Consider the following 19,549-nt stretch of genomic DNA (forward strand, 5'->3'; position numbering starts at 1 on the left):
AAAGGAAATGAGAACATGCAGGTGAAAGAGCTTTAGATACTCTAGGCTTCCCCCTGCTTTTCCCCATGAACCATTTCCTCTCTCCTACTGTTAAATACTGAGGCAAAGAATGCATATTCCTGAGTCATTTCCTCATCCTTGGTCATTAGGTTTCCCCCTGCATCCATAAGTGATGATCTCCCTAGTCCCTCATTTTGTTGGTAATATATCTGTAGAAACATTTATTTTTTTTAATCTTTCACTGCAGTGGCCAAGTTGAGTTACCTCCTGCACAGCTTCACTGCATCTCTGCAGTCTTCCTAAGTTACCTGCCCCTTTTCCAAAGGCCATCAACTTTCCTTGTTTCTGACTTCCAGCCAAAGTTCTCTGTCCAGCCAGGCTGGTCTTCTTCCCTGACTGCTTTTGGGACATAGGGGGGACCTGCTCCTCTGCATTTAAGACTCCCTCCTTTAAGCATACCCAGCCTTCCTGGGCTCCTTTCCTCTTCAGGACTGTCCCCCAAGGGATGCTGTGGACCATGTCCTGAAACAGGCCAAGATCTTCCCTCCAGAAGTTCAAGGGGGCTGTTCTGCTGACTTTGATGATCTTTACACTTTCTAACCTGAGTTACTTGTCTATCTCCTAAAGGGCCCAGGTATTGCTGCTTTACAGAGGGTCCCCCAGCACAATCCTCCACTCCAGAGCCCTTTGCCTCAGTGGCTTCCTGCAGCCTCCCAGACTGGAGCGGGTGAACACCACTAAAACACAGCAAGGCCTGGCTTTGGAACAAACAGCAGATTTTATTGCAAGAAAAGAAACAAGCTCCGATCGTTACTTGAGACCTAGATCCCCAATAACCTCTAATTGCTGTGGAGATTTCAGGTTAATCCTTCTAACATGGGAGTCCCTCAATCAAATGTGATCCGAAAGCTGCGCTCTTGCTCCTTGCGGCGGCTCTCACAAACTTTGGTCACCTCTTCTACCTTTCTCTGCAACACAGCTGTGGGAGAAACAAGCAATTCTTCTTACAACCACCCCAAAACACAACCCTGCACAGCTCAGCCCACAGAAGCAGAAAGAGTAACATTCAGTCATTCAGACTGGACACCACACAAAGGAGGAAAACCCAGCACGCAGCACCGATAATCCTCCAGGGCAAAAAAAATTGTCTGAAAAATAATGAGGCACTTGGGGACTCGCAGGCATAAGCAGATGAAACCTGGGACATGTTGGGTGCCATGGTGCTGGGTGCCATGGTGCTGGGTGCCATGGTGCTGGGTGCCATGGTGCTGGGTGCCATGGTGCTGGGTGCCATGGTGCTGGGTGCCATGGTGCTGGGTGCCATGGTGCTGGGTGCCATGGTGCTGGGTGCCATGGTGCTGGGTGCCATGGTGCTGGGTGCCATGCCCATTTGTGGCAGCTTCAGGCACTGCATCAGAGCTGAGCAAACCTTGCCTGAAAAGGAACCACGAGCTGCTCTGCAGCTCCAGAAAAACCCATTCATTGCTTTATAAAGCAGTTTCCCCAACTTTCACTTTCACAGCCCTAGTGAGGCCAGTCTAGTGGTGATGAGAGGAGCACTGCTTTATGCTGCCATGCCCCATGTGTGGCTAACATCAGCTATTGCTCCTGTGTTAACTGTGCTTGTGGGTAAACACATCCTGCTCAGTTGGACCTGGATTTGGCTTTCCCCTTGGGGGCTGGAAGGGGGGAATGACAGCATTAAACACACACTTTCCCCAGTTTTCCTGTTTCAAAGGGAAATCCCACAGCGCTTTAGAAGTTAAAATATTTAACCTTAGTTTGACAGGACAAAGCATAAAGTTTTCAAGTCCTGGGCTTTGCACTGATATGTATCAAGCAGTACTTCATTTTGTAAACCATTGGCAGTTCCAAGAAACTACTTCTCAGCAGAGGCCTTTGATGCATGTCAGGAGAATTCAAGCACAGAAGGGATGGAATCATTGAAAGGGACAAGAAGGAGAAGATTGCTCAAGGAGCTTCAGGAACTTATGGTCAAAATGCACTTGCACACATGCTACATGCTTTCTATTTACATTCCAAAAAAGCTAAAAGGTGACTCTCACCTGAGTTTTGGTCAATCCACTGCAATGAATCCATGTGTGCATTCAAAATTTTACAGATTTGCTGAAGCTGTGTGGGAAGAGAAGGTGCAAGTCGTTGGTGACAGTCCATAAAAAGCAAAGGCAGTAAAAGACACCCTGCATGTGCCTGCTTTTGGAATACAATGCAAACAAATTTCTCCTTTCTACAGCTCCAGTAACGTGGCAGCCACTTTCCCAAGGAAGTCTGGGCAGCAACTGTCCTGTTTTGCTTCTCTTTACCATTAAGGAAATAGACTAGTGAAAAGTACACACCTGTGGCTCAGGCTTAGTCCAGTTCAGACCTAGGAATCACATCAATCACCTCACATTTGAGATGGCAAAAGTAAAAATGGAATGCGAGAAAAATCTCAGCCTGAGACACTGAAGGGAAATTTTTACTGACAAAAAGCTTGTCATAAAAGCCACAAGGAACACCAAGATCAGTTTAATACATATCAGCAAGAGCTGGCAATTCAGATCTTGTTTTCAGGGGGATGGAAAAGTAGTATAAAAGAAAAAAACTCAGCAGCTACAGAGGGCATTCTGAACAAAATTTAGATTTGCCACAAGAATGATCCAAGCAGTGCAGCAGCTAGGTCAGCATTAAGAAATGCCTCTGACAAGAGTTGTAATCTAGACAAAAATTAGACAACAACCAATAACCAGAGCAAGATACTTGTAAAACTATTAACAGAACTGCAGTCAGCCTGGCCTGCATGGTGCTATAGTGCAAGTTTTAATAGAAAAGAAACAACCAAAGGAAAAAAACAAAAAGCCCTTCCTGAGGCTGAAACTGCACATAGCAGAGTATCCAGGAGTGGACAAAGAGTTAAAAAAAACCAACATTCTTTGTCTCTTACCAATATATTAAAAAAAAAAAAAAAAAAAGAGCTTTGATTTACCGGGTCACTTGTGTCTGCTGGGCCTCTTGATGTGTTCAAGTGCTCAGTGATGTCCTTCAGATCCTGGGCCATACGCTTCAACTGAGCATCAATGTTTTCAGCCAGTTTATAGCTGCAAAAGGCAGGGGAACCAAGGTCAGAATATTTGAAGGGAACTTCAGAAAATTGGTTACGAATCACACAAACTTTGGGCAAAACTTCTGTGCCTTCCAAGCAAGGCTGGCAGATACATGGGAACAGCAGCATTCAGTCACACAGATGAAGTAACTCATAGCCTCTTCCTCTCTTGACAGATACACAGGGATAGGAAGGAGTGTTTGAGGGCTTTCTGTAAGGTTTTGTCAGAACTGAAGGAACCAGCTAGCCCAGATTCTGCCAAGATTCATCTCTCTTCAACCTAACACTTATTTTAATTACCCTGCTACAGTTCAACACTTGACTTACAAGGCATGAGCCACACATAATGTATCCTGTTCTCATCACTTTGGTCACTAGTCACTAATTTTCAGGGATTATGCCAAAATTAGTAACCTTTTCCTAGAGAGTATTTGGCAAAAGCCAATGAATGATAAATCAATGCATTCATCCCAACTCTACTTCTTGCTCATTGATCATGACATTAGTCTGCTCATCAGATTTTTGTCTTACGTCCTCTCCCGTTCTTCATCTGCATGCTGCAAGTAGATAGTCCCACTCTGTTCCTTCACAGACTCCTCCAGAGGAGTCAACAAATCTTCAAGCTCTTTCTGCTGTGACAGAATGAAGTCTAGTTCCTGATCCAGTCTGTAAAGAGAAAACATTAACCACTCAGCTGAGAGGTTATATACGTTCTAGATCTGCCATACCACATTGCAAGATTTGTTTCTTTTTTGCATCCCTTCAAGTCTTCATAGTTTCATACCTCTTCTGATCAAGCTTCACTTTCTCTACTTCTCTGTGTAATGAAGTAATCTGCAAACAGAAGACAATCCAAATACAAAAACTCAGGTCAAGTGGTTGCAACTGAGAAAGCTAGCACCATACATGTGCCCACTAGAAACAAAAACTAGACCAAAAACTGAATGATGGGAGTTTGGCTTTGAAAGCTCCACTCCAACATAATTTACTACCATAAACCCATGGAAAAGATGCCCAAGCTTCAGCACCTATAGACCAGAACAGACACACAGCAAGTCTTGCACCCAGATATAACAGATCCACACCCATTCTTTTACAAGCAGAAAGTCCCACTAGATGGCTTGCTGCATCTGGAACACTTAACACCTCTAAGGATCTCAGCAAGCACAACCAGGTTACACTGAATGTCACCTGACCTTCTCTCCATTCTCTATCAGTGTCTGATCCCAGGCATTAACTTGTGTAGCTTGATGAAGAAAGTGTTTCTCTTGGTCTTCCAGTTCCAGACTCCACTTGTTTATCAAGCTCTCCAGCTGGGCATAAGTCATCACTGGAGGGGTGCTAAGAGGAAGTGCCAGACAGTACAGAACTCAGAAACAACAACCAAAACAAATACAACAACACACATTTCCACCAGCACTAATACTCTCTCTTGCCCCAGCCAGGAAATACTCACGTGGTGGTGGTTGTAGTTACAGTAGCTGTAGAAGTCCCAGCTCCAATGGCACCAGTCGTAGTTAATGGCTTAAGATTCAAAGCAAAGCCAGAAGTCAAAGTTGTGCCTGAAAGAAGAGATTCAAGTCAAGCAGCAGAAGAGATCTGCTATCTAACAAAGAGAGAAAAGGTCCAATATACACTTCTAAGCACAGTGCTCTGTGAGCTTAAATAAGTCCCCTTAACAAAAAAGCAAGTCTCCCATCTCTCAAGAAGGAAGCACATCTTGACACAAAAGTAGTGTACTCTAAGTGCCCTACTTGTAGCTCTAGTAAAACGAGGACACGTTTTACACCTTGCACTCAACCTGGGCATTATTCAGGAGAAACACAGCAGTAGTTCACACCCCCTCAACCTTCTCATGTTTTAGCATCAAACCTAGTAACCACCAGCACACCCAGCTCATCTGCACCTTTGCATAAGATGAGATTTCTATGTTTTTACAAATATACAAAAACCTATCAGATGGTACTGTCAGACAGTCACGTGGCACTTCTAGGCACTGAGCTCAAATTTTGCACAGCTGCTCCAGAAACAAGCTTTAGAGCAGCATTCAAATTACTACACTGAAAACTGACTGGTGACTGTGTAAAGGAAAGGATATTCAGTCCTGAATCCCAGTACTGCAGCAGCAAATTCCACTGCAGGCCTCCCCTTCTTCAGCTGCTTCCAGCATCAGTTTCTTACTGGTGGCAGTGCTTGTGGCAGCAGCAGTTGTTCCAGGAACTTTTAATCCAAACCCAAGAGTTCCAAGACTGGCTGTACCAGTGGAAGGAGCACCAACTGTAAACAGAAGACAACAGTAAGATTTTGTATAACCCATTAAATACAGCAGCCCTTTGAAAAGCTCTGCCCAGCCTGCTCACTCATCTCCATCTGGTCTTTACTTGTATTAACCAGGGTTACTCTTTAGGTGAAGGATCATCCAGACACCACAGGAAAAGAGGCTGAAGCTATAAACACAGTCAGAATGCTCCATGGTTCTTCCAGGAGCCTTTATCAGCCCAGGGGCCAAGCTTCTCTCACTTCTCTTTACCTCTTTGGAATTATCTAACATTTAAGCACTATCAAATGCTAAAATAAGCAATGGGCACAGGCCAGAAATGCAATCTCTGCACCATTGGACTTGCTAAAGCAACACAGTTGCAGGTACTACAGGAAACACACTGGGCACATTTCAGTTGCCTGGGAACAGCCCACCTGTTATCAACCAGGAATGAGTTTTCAGACATCCCCATAAACACAGAAACCCCCTTAGTTTAAAAGCATTCTTAAACACCAAGATTAAGGGTCAGCTTTGGACCTAGAGTAGCAACCCAAGAATTGTAGAGCTACTAAAAATACAAGTTGTTAGGCTGGTATACAGATCAGCTGCAATCTGTAGGTGCTGCATTGAATGTAATCAGTGTGGCTTCAGCATAAAACTTGAAGGTCCTTGGGAAAAGCTGCCTGAATTTTCAGAGGTAGGTGTAAGACAGCATCATGTACAGAACAGTTGTATTAACACTGATAAACACTGACACTTACTGTGGCTGGTCACCATAATCAAAAGAAACTGAAGCGTTAGTGTCTCTTTGCAGGCTGAGGAAGAGATGTTAGGACTCTAAAAACCTGGGCTATTCCCTTAAAGCTGTCAACCAGCAGACACCATTTCCTGCCACACAAATAATTTTGCAAGAAGAAACTTGCCAGTTATTACCAGAGGAACTCACAAACACACAGCTGCATGAATACTTGTTTTTAGCATGCTACATCTCCCCTGTCACAGGCTGCTGTCCTTAAAGAAATGCCAACAGCTATTACTGCAAGAGTCAAAGGCAGATGTAACCAGACTCAAGGCACTGATGTCTGGAAGACAGCAGCTAAATCATCACTAGAAAGCTCAGCTGTGGATGAAAAGGAAATAAAAAAAAAACACCTAGGATATTGTGTCTTACGTGAGAGGCCCGTGGTGGTGGATGGTGTTGATGCTGAAGAACTCACTATAGCTGCAAGCAGGGGAGGCCCCGTGGAACCAAGAATGGAAGTTGTGGTTGTGGCAGCAGTTGTAGCAGCTGTGGATGTTACTACAAACAGAGAAAGCAACCACCTTGTACAACCAAACCACAAAAAGTTCTAACCCATTTCAGAAGATTCATGCTGAGAACACACTACAGATTTGCCTATCCCCACCAACTTTTTCTGGATGTAAGAATTTTAAACTTTTTCCTCATATCCTGTCTCTACTCTCTCTCTTTCCCAATGTACCCTTTAAACCCGTGGCTCCCTTCCACTATGCTCCAGCAATAAGTGCTCCTCAGAACTTGGCACATGGGATGCAACAGAATATACTGGATATGGAGTTCTATGGCAGTATAAACTGTCCCAAATTACAGATGCCATTGAAAATTCATGGTATAAAACACTTCCAGCCCACTCCCAGACTCCAGTTTAGCAGAATACTCGCAGAAGGGCAGCAGACTCACTGAGTCTTGAGTTATTATTTCAAGTTAATTATTTCAGTTTTCATGCTGGGAGTCTTACACCAGACCACCCAACCAGGATGAAGAGGCAGATGAAGCATTCTACAAGCAGCTCAGAGAACTTATATGAGTCTTGGGTAATTATTTCCATAATAATTCAATGATTATCTATTTCCCCAAATAATTTCCTACCTCCAAGCTTGGTGCCAAAGGACAGAGCAGGTCCCTGGCTGGTACTGGTGGTCGGAGTTGCTGTGGGTACACCAGTGGCTGCTGTTGAAGGCAAAGACCCAAAGTTCAGACCCAACACAAGCAACATAAATAAAAGGAATACAGAGTTGCAGAAATTCCTGCTCATCACAGCAGTGATGTCAAGTTAGAAGCCATAAAAGCGTAAGAAAAACATTAATGTTTGAGGTAAGAAATACTTTTCAGTATCCAGAAAATGAACTAGGGCCAACAGGCTCCTTACCTAAAAAAAATTTCTAGGATTCTACCACAGATGAACATCACCCTCACCCCAGGGCTGATGACCTTCCCTCCAAGGCCTGCACTGGTGCCAACAAGACTACCAAAAGCTGCAAAATCAACTTTTGCCAGGCTCTGCAGGAGTGGGAAGCTTCCTGCCACTGAGAAGGTAAACAGGGGTTTATCACAAAAACCAGCCAGATCAAGGTGCTGTCCTGAGAAACTTCCACAAGCACATGCTTTGCTTGACCAGACTGGCCCAGACAAGAGGCAGACTCCCTAGCCCACCTAAGCACATGTTCAAACTCTGGCAACTACTGTCATATGAAGAAACAGATTCAGACACACCTGCTGGCCTCAAGAAAACAATCAATCAATACAAGGTCAGTGACATGTGAGGCTGGAGACATTGGCTTCCCAATAAACACAGTGTGCCAAGGACTAAACAGAAATTGTTACTCATCTCTGAAGACCCTGGATAAGCATATCAGAAAGGCCACTGATTCCACCCAATTGCTTCCCCTCACACCAGCAGAAGCAGGAGGGCCTCAGAACCTCCACATCATCCCCAGCTGTCCTCTGTGCTGACAGGCTTCCTGACTACAGCTGACACTTGAAGCCCAGGCACTCACCTGCAGGCTGCCCCCCAAGGCTGAAGGGGGTCGTTGACTGGGTTGCAGCTCCTAAGGTGGCAGCAGTGGTGGCAGCAGCTGCAGGTGCTGCTGCAAAGGTCAACCCTGTGGGTGCTGCTTGCAGGCCTGCAGTGCCAACATTGAAGATGGTTGTTCCAGCTTGAGTTGTGGTACCACCAGAAAAAGTGAACCCTCCAGTTGTCCCAGACTGCGTGGTGGTGGTGGTGGCAGTGGTGGTGGTGGTGGTGGTGCCAGCAGATCCAAACACAAAGCCAGAAGGGGCTGCTGCCTGACTTGAGGGCACACTGGTTGGTACAGAGGTGCCAAACCCAAACCCCCCTGTGATTCCAGGAGCTTGAGTTTGAGTGCTGCCTCCAAAGTTTAATTTTGGTGCATTTGCCCTGGAGAAGAAAAGAAGCCGACCTGGTTGAGGCATCAAGTACTGACTGGTTTTCATACAGACCATTTGCTGACAGAAGAAGCTGCCTTTCAAAAAAGCTGTGCCCTTGCCCAGATTAATGCTCCAATTTTGACCAAGACTGTATTGCAACTCCTGTCACTTGCAGTCCTCTCTTAAGTCTCTTTATACTCACCCCTCCCCTTCATTATCCCCCCTGCCATCCAAGCACCAGAAGACACCCCCTGCAGCAGGGTAAGTGAAGGTGCTTATTCTCTCTGCTCCTAAGTGCTCTTTTCACTTCCTCTACATAACACTACTTTTTTTTCAACTGAATTTACTGCCAATCCCCACTGGAGCTCCCTTCTCACTGCTCCCACCTGGCAACCTTTGATAGAAGAGCAGTTCTGAAGAACCACCTCAAGGCTTACAGCCTGTCTTAAAGACACAAGAGTCCCCCTGGGATGGGGAAACATCCTGAGCACTCCAGATTCAGATCAGGAAGCACACGGCCTCTGCTTGGATGCAGAGCTTCACCGTTTCTTCATGCAAGCATCGACGCCCCAATTACACACTGAAGGGTGGTCAGCTTATTCTTAATTAACATTTATCTGCAGGAGGCAGCACTGACAAACAGCGGGGCTCACTGAACGCTTTTCCAAACGTGCTCCAGGGCGAGGGAATTCTAAGGCACCAGAACAACAGGTTTGCCTCCCTTGAGGATCGCTCGCAAAGCACTTCCACAGCATGCCCAAGGACATCCCCCGCTCCAATTCCCCAGCGGCCGGGGCCACTCAGCAAAGCCAACACCCCCACGCCGGGACCCGCCGACCCCCGGGCCTCTCACCCCAGCGGGAACGCGTTCGCTGCCGGCGCCGCCGCGGCCGTGGCCGGGGTCCCGAAGCTGAAGCTCGCCGGCTGCGCGGCACTGCTCGGAGTGCTGAATGAGAAGAGCCCGGCGGGCTGGCTGCTACCGGCAGGCGTCTGGGCCGCGCTCCCGAAGCTGAAGCCCCCGGAGGCGGCAGGCATGGAGAAGGAGAAGCCGCCCGTTGCCGTCGTTATGGCCGTCGTGATGGCCGCCTTCGGCGTGCCGAAAGTGAAGCCGCCTCCCGCCGCACCCGACCCGAAGTTGAACTGGCTCATGGCGGCTGCGGCCCGCGGGAAGCAGGACCCGCGGCTCCCGCTGCCGCCCCGCTCGGCTCCGACACCCGCGACACCGACACGCAGCGGGCGCCGCGCGCGCACAGATGACGCGCCGGACACCGCCCTGTGCCCGCCCCCCGCCCGCCGCTTCCCGCCCTCAGCGCCCATTGGCTGGTGCCGCCGGCGCCGCCGCACGCGGATTGGCCGGCGAGGCGGCAGGGGGCGGGGCAGCGGCGCCACCGTTGCCGCGGCGACGGGGAACGCGTCCGGAGGCGGCGGGCGGGGGGAGGTTGTGGGCAGTGCGGAGGCACCGGGGCTTTGGGGCGGCTGCGACACGACTGGGGCGGCAGTGGCAGGGTGGGCTGCCCCGGGGACCGTACCGCGGGGATGCAGCCGCTGTGCCGCCGGAGACCGGGGCCGTGCCGAGGGCGAGTTTCCCCCGCGCTCTGTTTCGCCCTCGGCTTGGGCCTGGAGCTGGGCTGTCCTAGGCCTCTCAGGAGCAAGGCGTGTGGGCAGAGATTCTGCGTGAAGACCTCTGTCTGGCCCCTCAACGTCAGATCTAAGCCAAGGCGTCCTGCTGCCCTCCCCCTGTCTGGGAATCCGTGTTGGCGTGGGGGCTGCCGGGGCTCACGGTCACTGGGGGCTTCAGCTGGGGTTGCACTGGTGTCTGGGGAGCAATATGGGGAATCCGTGATCCCAGAACAGAGGAAAGGCTGGTTACATTCCAGGAGATATCTTTAGACAGCACGCGTGTCACACTTTGACTAAACTTTATCCTTCCAGAACGCACAGAAAGATGGGGATTTATGGGCAGCACAGAACACGTTCTGTTCTTCCTTCATCTGCCACTTGTTTTTCCTGCAGAGGTGAGCAGTGGCTGTTGACATGGACAGTCTTTCCTCAGGCTCTGCTCTGCAGTCCCTTGCCCAACTCCTTCATGGAGCTCAAGAAGAAGATGATGATGAACACGTGGTGAGTTCTTCCTAAGAAATTCTGCTTCTTTAACATGTTGTAGCATACACGAACCTTGTGTATGTAGAGAAGCAAACCTCTTTTCCCAAAGTGGGTAAAAAGAGAATGAAATCCTTTAGAAGGTTTTGAGCTGACAAAAACTGCTAGAAGATACTTTTAGGCTAACCTCCTCTTGAGGAAGACAATAAGTAGCAAGATACCCCCAGAAAACAAGGAGAGATTTGTGACCCAGCAGTTGTGCCCTGGCAGTAGCAATGGCAGTAATATCTGGGATAAAAGGGGTGCATAACCACTGAGGTTTCCTTTCAGTAGGTTGGAGATATGGTCCTTGACTCTCTAGCTACCCTTCAGCTGTTTAGTGCCTGCCTTTTAGAGCTAACATTATTGCTGTGCATCTCTGCAGCAAAAATTCCCCATTTTAAAAGCATTTGTTTACAGCTTATTAGTAAAATGAATGACACTTTTGGAATGGAAAAATGCTACAGGGGATGTCAATTGAGTCTGAGCCAACCTGGGTAAATTGAAATCTGTATTTTGATTTAATGTAATGTACTGCACGTATGAGGCACTTTTGTAAAACCAAGGAATCTTCATCTATAGAAAAATGCCTTGCAGTGGCCTACTAGCACTAAATTGATTCATAATTAGAAAAAAATTGTTGTTGCCTCAAATGATCTCTGCTGTCAAAAAGAAGCCAAGTGCTGTGGAGGGGTCTTCACGCAGCACCCTTTGTTGCCTGCAACATTTTCTTGGCAGGCAAAGTGTGGAAGTTTTGCCCCAATACCATGGAAACTACTACTCAAAAATCACATCTCTGTGTTATACTGTTCTTCTGGGAGTCCTGCTTGAACCCAGGGTGCTGAGGTCACTTTCTGCTGGGTGAGAGAGAAAAAGGGAGAACGTTGAGTGGTTTGGTCACGAAACTGTGGGATGGTATTTTTTGGATTCTAGCAGCAATTTGCTTGTCCCCAGATAACATTTGTACTTATTGACATTATCATTTTTATGGAGCTGGGCTCTTTGAAAGATGATTGCAGTTCTGTTTGCCCTTTTTGCAGCCACAACATTCTGTTAGTGCCATGACTCCTGGTAGTATTGGACCACTAAAGAGAGAGACCACTGGTAAGGAAGAGTGTTTGTATTATTTGTATTTGTATTATATTTGTGTTTTAGCATTTGGTCCCGTGTTAACAGACTGTAGCAGCTGCAGGAAGTTGTCACTGGTAGAGTAAGAGAGTGGTCAGTGACCTTTGGGACAGAAACAGCATTACAGGTTTAAATTATGCTGTAAAATTCTTCCTTTTCCAAAAGCTCAGCTGCAAATACACCAAGAGAAGCTGAAAGGGTGACTCCAGAGCACAGCAGCTTCATGTGGGAAGGATAAAGAGAGGACTGAGCACAGCCTGGTCATGGGCTGAGGGGAATCATAGCTGAGCACCAAAACTTCACATAAGTCCTCGTGTGGGATTGTCAGTGCAGAGGAAGATGGTCTTTAAGAACTCACCTGAATGGATCTTCATGGAGCCTCTTCCTGTGAGGAGGAGGAGCAATGCAGTGTATTATGAAATGCAGTCACACCATATTCCCCCCCCAGAATTTCACAGCCCTATTTAGACCACTCGTGGGAAGAAATAGAAGCTTTGTTCAGTGCTGCCCTCAACAGACAAAGAGATGCTTTTCAGTCACTCCTCCCTGCACTAAGTTTTTTGCCTGGGAACTCCAGACAATTACATGCTTTACCTGACTCCAGGTGTGCTGGCATCATCTAGAAAGAAGAGAACAACAGAGAACAAATATCCTGAGGGTTCCTAAGTTTGTGTTGAAAACCTGTAATGGACTCAGGAAAAAAAGGAAGGACAAGTTTAGTCTTGGCAAAGTTTATGTAAAGCTCTTCCTGGAGCTAATACTTTGCATTATGGGGCAGCTTAGTTATGAGCTGCAAGAAAGGTCAATAAAGCAGGAAAGGAATTGTGCCAAATAGAAGGGGTCAAGTATTTTCACTTGGGTTTCCAACCATAACCAGAGATTCTACCAGCTTACTAGAAAATACATTTTCCCATGTAGGAAAGGCATAAGCCATAGGATTTATTCTTCCTGTGAACCACCATGTGTCTTTAGTACCCTATCTGGGCTGATAATTAATGAGAGGACTGGATTTCTAGGTAAGGAGGAGGTCCTTTTGTAAATTACTTTTCTCACTGAAATATGTCAAGGGGCTTGGGGAATATTAACATTTTATTCTTCTACACTTTACCCATCCTGAAATGCTAGATATTTTATGCCTGAAAGAAAGGATGATTTCCTTGACATTGAAGCTGGGGAATGAACATTTAAGGCAAAGGAAAAGCAAACATTCTCCCTCTGCAAATTCTCTTCGTATCGTAAGATGCTGAAGTGAAGGAAACTGTGATCAATAATTGGAAAGCTTTTGATGCAAGGATTTTTCTAAAGCCTAGAAAAAGCTAAGCTTTCAGCAAACAAAAAGGGACAGGGACATTCCAAAATATGATGGTGTGAATTTTCTTATCACTTACAGGTGCTTCTTGTCAAGGGAAATCTGAAAACAGGAAAACTATTTGGAATACAGAGGAGGTCCCAGAAGGATCTGAATTTGATGATATATGGGACCCTAGAGAAGAGCCAGAGTAAGTGAACAGAGACTGCCTGCAGAGGCTTCACAGTGGAAACATGAATTAAACAGCATTGGTGAGACACTGGCACAGGCTGCCCAGGGACACTGTGGAAGCCTCATCCCTGGAAGTGTTCAAGGCCAGGTTGGATGGGGCTTTGAGCAACCTGGGCTGGTGGAAGAGGTCCCTGCCCATGCAGGGCATTGGAACTAGATGATCTTTAAGGTCCTTTCCAACAGAAACCATCCTATGATTCTGTGATGATCCACTGGATTTGAGTGCAAAAGCTTGTGTCACAAACAAGGAAGGACGTGTGTGAGTGTTGCATCTAAAGCAACATGTGAGGAGTGGTTTTAACCACTCCCAGTTACCCACTTCTAAGTCTTGTAATTCAATCTTAGCTTGACAGGGTACAACCTAAAAGCTGAGTCCTTTTCCTTGCTCATAGAAAACTGTAACAAAAATGTAGTGAAATGAGGCAATCAGGTGTTGCTAATTACAAGGTGGGAGGTGTGAGCTTGTGTTAAGCCCACCAATAAACCCTTTATAAATAAACCTTACTTAAACCTTTATAAATAAACCAATAAAGGGTTTATTGGTTGCCCAATCCTGCTCATGCACAGCTGGGGTCAGTCCTAATTGGGCACAGGTGGGCTTAACACAAGCTCACACCTCCCACCTCCTAATTAGCAACACCTGATTGCCTCATTTCACTACACAAAAACATTCTTGAAAGAGATACAATCAGGCGTGCTGGTTGAAGTTTGTAGGGGTCAGAAAGCCTTCAGGGTCAATCCACAAAGCATCCTTTCCATTTCTAATCAGTGTTCTGATGGCATATCCTGGAGTGTTAAATTTGGGGGCAGGTGGACTGAAGCCCGTGAAGTTGCACACCATACCTGCTGGTTTGTAGTGCCAAACCTTCATTTTTCTTAAGCATGAGTGTGAGCATGCATGTAGGTCATGCCCTTCAGGTGTTGTGGAGATTTCAGCTTAATCCTTCTAACTTGGGAGTCCCTCAATCAAATGTGATCCGAAAGCTGTGCTCTTGCTCCTTGTGGAGGCTCTCACAAACTTTTGTCACCTCTTCTGCCTTCCTCTGCAACACAGCTGTGGGAGGAACAAGTTAATGAAATAAAAAAATGAAATCCAGCACTTTGAAATCTACAAGATGGAAGATTAATGGGGCATAACCAAAACACTAAACGTCTCTCCCTAACACTCCCTGCCAATCTCTGCCCTCTCCCCTCACCTTTTAGAGCAATGCTGCATGTACACAGGCAGGATAGAGAAGGAGCAGCTCATCTGTTTACTTGATAGAGCTTTTCTACAGACTTGTCATTGACCTAGGAATTATTGCATATGCATATGAGAACTGGAGATGTGAAAAAGTCTTTGCATGCACCCTCTCCAACAGCACAGAGAAAGCCTCAGTGCACTTATTTTGCTCAGCTTAGTAAGAGCAATATTTGTTCTAAATATAACCTTTAGTTTGTGTCTCCTCCTCCATTAAGTATCAAGAGCAAGGGAGTATGTGTTTCTACAACTTGTAGATGTGGAGGAGTAGAAAATAAATGTTGTCTGAATGCAAAAGAACTAAAATTTGACAAAATAATGTTATGCTTAGGCTGCAAGCAAATGTTGAATTACAAAACAGAATAGATATTGAATAGGACAGAATAAGAAAACAGCGTCCTTTTCATATCCATTTCCCAAGAGTTTGTAGTGTTTGACTTGTTGATTAGTATCATATTCACTTAGGATGTATTTCTTGATCCTGCAAAGGCTGGTGATTGAAATAGAGGCAGCAAAGTGAGTGCCTTGGGAGGTGGAATGAGTGATTTTATCTTGTTGTGTTTTGGCTAACCCAGTCGTGGGTCTGGACAGAAACCCAGTTCAGGTGGCTTGAAGAAAGACCTGAAAAGGATTGACTACACCATGAGGATGGTTATGGTCCTCTGAGAAATAAATCTCCTTTAGTCTTCTGCTCATTCTCCAGTATTATTAGGCAATTTATTTTTTTTTTTTCCCCAGGTATCAGATTTTATTCAAACAGCATCTAGGAACAGAGGATATCTTCTTTGGGATGAACAGGAAAGACCCCTCCACAGCGTGCTGTGAAGATATGGTGGTGAGAGCTGAACCTGTATCTCATCCTTTCTTTGTGCTCTTTCTCTTTTTCAACCTTGCCACCTTCTTGCAGGACAGAATGTAAACACCAAACCATATTGCTGCCTTTGGCCTGCTGTAGGAGTCTTCCAGTTCACTCCAAGCTTCAAAGTTAAAATTCAGTTACTGCTAGCAGTCTGCAAGGCAGTTAAATAACTCCACGTGCAGATGAAAAGCCATAGAAAAATGTCTGGAGCTCTCTGCAAGGGTTTCTACTTGTCCCTCAGCAACAGCCTCATCTGTAGAATCCACAAGACTTCCCTTCCTTTCCTTTAAAGACATTGCAACCTGCTCACAGGGAAAAAAGTGAAAAAGCAACTCACAAGTTTTAAGTCACTTTAAAATCAGTAAACTACTACAGTAAGTGAGCCCTTCTCTTTTTTTCCAGAGTACAATATGTAAGACAAGGCAGATAGGGGGAAGGCAGAGGAAGGTAAATAGAAAGTAAATCCCATTACACATTACCCACATGTCTTCAGCATTTGGCAGAATAGAAGCACAAAGTGCAAATCAGAACTGAGCATTAGGGTCATTGGGCCAAATACATGAGCATTCTCCTCCCTCAGTAAAGATTGCAGTGGGCATTATAAGCACCTCTTACCAAAAAGCAGTCTTATAACCAGGTCTCTCAAATAAAAGCTTCCACAGCAGACTTGTTGACCATGTTCTCCTTGTGACTGAACAAGCTGTGCTACACCACATCTATTTTTCTATTGGTACACGTGATAATTTTTAATTGTGTAGTAATCCTGCTTACAGGCACCAGCACAAAAGCAGTTTACAAGAGGTACAGAAAGCAAGGGCTACTTTTTCAGAAGCTGAAACATACCTAATTTAAATACAAACTCGAGCTTATGATATGAGGAACCTGAGTCTCTCACACTGCTGCATTGCTTTTTGTGAACACCTTTTCTGTAAAGAAGTTTTTCCTAACATCCAACCTAGATGAAACAGGAATGGTGCCAGTACTGAGCCCTGGGGGACACCACTTGTGACAGGCTGCCAGCTGGATTTAACTCCATTGACCACAACTCTCTGGGCCCTAATATTCAACTGCTTTTTAACCCAGCACTGCACATGCCCATCCAAGCCATGAGCACACAGTTTCTCTAGGAGAATGGTGTGGGAAACTGTCACATGCCTCACTAAAGTCAAGACAGACAATATCCACAGCTTTTCCATCATCCAATAAGCATGCCACCTTGTCATAAAAGTAATCAGATTTCATAGAATCAGAGCATCATAGAATGGCTAATGTTGGAAGGGACTTTAAAGACCATCTAGTTCCAAACTCCCTGCACTGATAGGGACACCTTCCACCAGATCAGGTTGCTCATGGTCCCATCCAGCCTTGCACTGAACACTTCCAGGTAGGAGGCAGCCACAATTTCCTTGGGCAACCTGTTCCAGTGTCTCACCACCCTCACAGGAAAGAATTTTTTCCTAATGTCTAACCTAAATCTCCCCTCTTCAAGTTTGTAACCATTTTTCTTTTTCCTGTCATGACACACTCGTGTAAAAAGCCCTACCCTACCCTACCTATCTTGTAGGCCCCCTTCAGATATTGGAAGGTTGCTCTGAGGTCACCTCGGAGCCTCCTCTTCTCCAGGCTGAACAACCCCAACTTCCTCAGCCTGGCTTCATAGGGGAGGTGCTCCAGCCCTCTGAATATTTTAGTGGCTTTCCTCTGGACACGTTCAAGGAGCTCCGTGCCCTTCTTATGTGGAGGACTCCAGACCTGTACACAGTTCTCCAGGTGGGGTCTCACAAGAACAGAGTAGAGCTTGGAATAGTCAAGGCCAGGGGGTTTTGCTGGATGTAGAATACCTGTCAGGTACATTATCAGCTCAGGATTTTGAAGAAAATAGTATAATTCTAAGCTATTGCCAGCAATGATTATCACTGTCATATTTTCCTTGATACAAATTACCTGCTCATAATGTTGCTCTTAAATACAAGTGTCAAAATATTAATGAAGATGAGACTTTTTATGGCTTGTAGGGCTACATACCCAGTCTTAGCTTTACCTATTACTATCACTACAGATTAAAATCAAGCTGCCAGAGACAAAGTACTCAGACATTACATTAGATATCCAGGACACAGTTCTTGACCTTCGAACTCCCCAAAAGTAAGTGAAACAAAATTTATAGAAGTACAGTTAATACCTTGTTTGAAAGGAGGTTTAGCAAAGCTTTCAACTGATTGCTGTGTGGAAAGCAAAGATGAAGTTCAGATTATTAATTGTGAGTAAGAATTAGATACAGACAAAACCAAACATAATCCATCCATAGGTGTATAGTGTAATAGTTTTGAATCTGTGATCCTGTTCAAGCAAAAATAGCTTTCAGATGGATTTTCATAGAATCATAGACTGCTAGGTCAGAAGGGACCTCAAGGATCATCTGGTCCAACCCTTCTCATATTATTGTTTATATGATATGTCTCAGCACCCTGTTGAGCTGAGACTTGAAGATTTCCAAAGTGGGGGAATCCACCACTATCCCTGGGAGACCATTCCAATGTTTGACTGATTTTGGCTACTTAAACAGCACTGTGAAAAGGCAAGAACAGTGGAGAGAGCCCTCAGTCCATCATTGGGAACTGTTGTTATAGCCAATGAAATTAATAGTGTTGGAAGTATTCATGGCCTGTGTAGCTGTGCACCAGGTATTGCAGGAATCCCACAACCTGTCATGAAAGTAAGATAGACTGAAAGGACATTTCTTTTGTTCACAAATTGCAAGTGTAACTTTCAATATCAAGTCAATTGCTCACCCAACCTGAGACCTTGAAATTCAGTGTCCTTTTTTACAGGAAGCTGCTGCTGCACCTCCCCTACCATGTAGATGGCAAGAATGGTAAAGCTCATTTTTTCTCTGAAGAGGAGATACTGGAAGTCACCTTGAGACTATCAAGGAAGTTTGATTTCATAAATTCTGTCTGATGCATTGAGAAACAGAGAAAGTTTGCAAGAAGTAATCTCTTAGTTTCAAGCCTTCTTGAAGCCTAACTGAAGGCTTCAAGTTAGTAGAATTAAATGAAATAGTAGATTTCATATCTCTGGAGAAATTTAATGAGTCAGGAGTAACATAGCATCCATACGTGCTATAAGCTAAGGCTGTACAGCTCTTGCAGTGCTCTTGTTAATGTGCTCTGTGAATCAGAAAACAGGAGATTACAAATCTGTTGGTCAGGGAAAGTCTTTTTGTGGTTATGGCTGATGAACAGATGCACAATGAGTCTGTGGCAGATGAGTCTGGTGCTCGGTTACTCTTGCAAGACTTGGAAGTGGTAATATTCTTGCTTGGCCTCCAGTGCTGGGACTGGGGACAGTTCAGAATCCCCTTGGCTACTTCTTGATGAGACAACTGAAGCTTTTCAGAGATCCATATGCACATTTGAGGCTCCTTTACACCAGCTGTACTTGGATTGTTGAACAACTCAATTTTTTTTTTAACAATTTTTGACAACGTATGGTTCAGTGTCACCTGTTCACATGCTGTCCTTCCAGATATTTTCCTGTTCCTTCTTGATTAATAAAAGAATGTTTTCTGATTAACATTTCAGTTACTTTTCACTTTGCTTTCTCTATACTATGTCCCCAGAGACTTTATAAATATGAAATAAGAGGAACTTCACATAACAAAGCATCACTTAAAGGGCTGATATGCTGCAAAAGCTTTTCTTCAGCCTTCAGATCCAATCTAGAGCTACAGATATGGGTAACCAAACTGTGTCTCTTAATAGCTACTGAGTAAATATATTCATTTAACATTGTTAATCATGCACAGAACACACATATTTGCTCAGTGATCAAAGTGGAGAGGACAAACAGAGCCTTGCATGTTGAACTTGAGGAACATATAAACCAGAAGCTTGTAATCACTTTAAAAACACAATTACTTGGGTCCTGCATTCTTCTGGTGAAGAAGCAGAGGAAAATAACTGGCTAGGTTGCAGGAAGTATTCATGCAGCTAAAGGTGTGGCAGATGAGTTCTCTGTGATAGACTGAAGACGCTGACAATGAGTTTATTTTTTGGGGTTTTAAGAATTTTCAAAATTTACATTATATTTG

At 45.2% G+C, this 19,549-nt stretch overlaps 2 protein-coding genes across 7 annotated transcripts; one reads left to right on the forward strand and one right to left on the reverse strand.

The window, feature by feature from the left end:
• Positions 1-759: 759 nt before the first annotated feature.
• On the reverse strand, positions 760-9,805 carry NUP62CL (nucleoporin 62 C-terminal like). Its single transcript, XM_071757501.1, has 12 exons — positions 9,404-9,805; positions 8,160-8,560; positions 7,252-7,332; positions 6,535-6,663; positions 5,285-5,380; positions 4,560-4,665; positions 4,300-4,444; positions 3,888-3,937; positions 3,635-3,769; positions 2,987-3,098; positions 2,067-2,133; positions 760-979 (listed from the first exon to the last, which is right to left on the reverse strand). Exons 1-12 carry the CDS (start codon positions 9,697-9,699, stop codon positions 888-890), a joined length of 1,710 nt encoding a protein of 569 aa, XP_071613602.1. The 5' UTR covers positions 9,700-9,805; the 3' UTR covers positions 760-887.
• Positions 9,806-9,889: 84 nt separating this feature from the next.
• DNAAF6 (dynein axonemal assembly factor 6) lies at positions 9,890-19,115 on the forward strand. Of its 6 annotated transcripts, XM_071757519.1 has the most exons (7): positions 9,890-9,988; positions 10,564-10,671; positions 11,730-11,793; positions 13,208-13,316; positions 15,336-15,432; positions 17,516-17,601; positions 18,273-18,452. In XM_071757519.1, exons 2-7 carry the CDS (start codon positions 10,585-10,587, stop codon positions 18,415-18,417), a joined length of 588 nt encoding a protein of 195 aa, XP_071613620.1. In that variant the 5' UTR covers positions 9,890-9,988; positions 10,564-10,584; the 3' UTR covers positions 18,418-18,452. The 6 variants fall into 6 exon arrangements, with proteins under 6 accessions (XP_071613620.1, XP_071613622.1, XP_071613619.1 ...); XM_071757521.1 differs by lacking the exons at positions 9,890-9,988; positions 18,273-18,452 and adding an exon at positions 18,789-19,034 and having other exon boundaries at positions 10,026-10,671; XM_071757518.1 differs by lacking the exon at positions 9,890-9,988 and having other exon boundaries at positions 10,026-10,671.
• Positions 19,116-19,549: the final 434 nt, after the last annotated feature.

The sequence above is a fragment of the Heliangelus exortis genome, chromosome 14 (genome assembly GCF_036169615.1).
Source record: "Heliangelus exortis chromosome 14, bHelExo1.hap1, whole genome shotgun sequence".
Taxonomy (NCBI): domain Eukaryota; kingdom Metazoa; phylum Chordata; class Aves; order Apodiformes; family Trochilidae; genus Heliangelus; species Heliangelus exortis.

Excerpts from the sequence above, each read along its gene's own strand:
- NUP62CL (XM_071757501.1), bottom strand. The coding sequence starts at position 9,699 with ATGAGCCAGTTCAACTTCGGGTCGGGTGCGGCGGGAGGCGGCTTCACT. Across the intron at positions 3,770-3,887 it reads GTGAAGCTTGATCAGAAGAG|ACTGGATCAGGAACTAGACT; the intron begins GTATGAAACTAT and ends TTCTCTTTACAG. Across the intron at positions 980-2,066 it reads GTGGATTGACCAAAACTCAG|CTGTGTTGCAGAGAAAGGTA; the intron begins GTGAGAGTCACC and ends TTTCTCCCACAG.
- DNAAF6 (XM_071757519.1), top strand. The coding sequence starts at position 10,585 with ATGGACAGTCTTTCCTCAGGCTCTGCTCTGCAGTCCCTTGCCCAACTC. Across the intron at positions 15,433-17,515 it reads CGTGCTGTGAAGATATGGTG|ATTAAAATCAAGCTGCCAGA; the intron begins GTGAGAGCTGAA and ends CTATCACTACAG. Across the intron at positions 17,602-18,272 it reads GACCTTCGAACTCCCCAAAA|TGTCCTTTTTTACAGGAAGC; the intron begins GTAAGTGAAACA and ends CTTGAAATTCAG.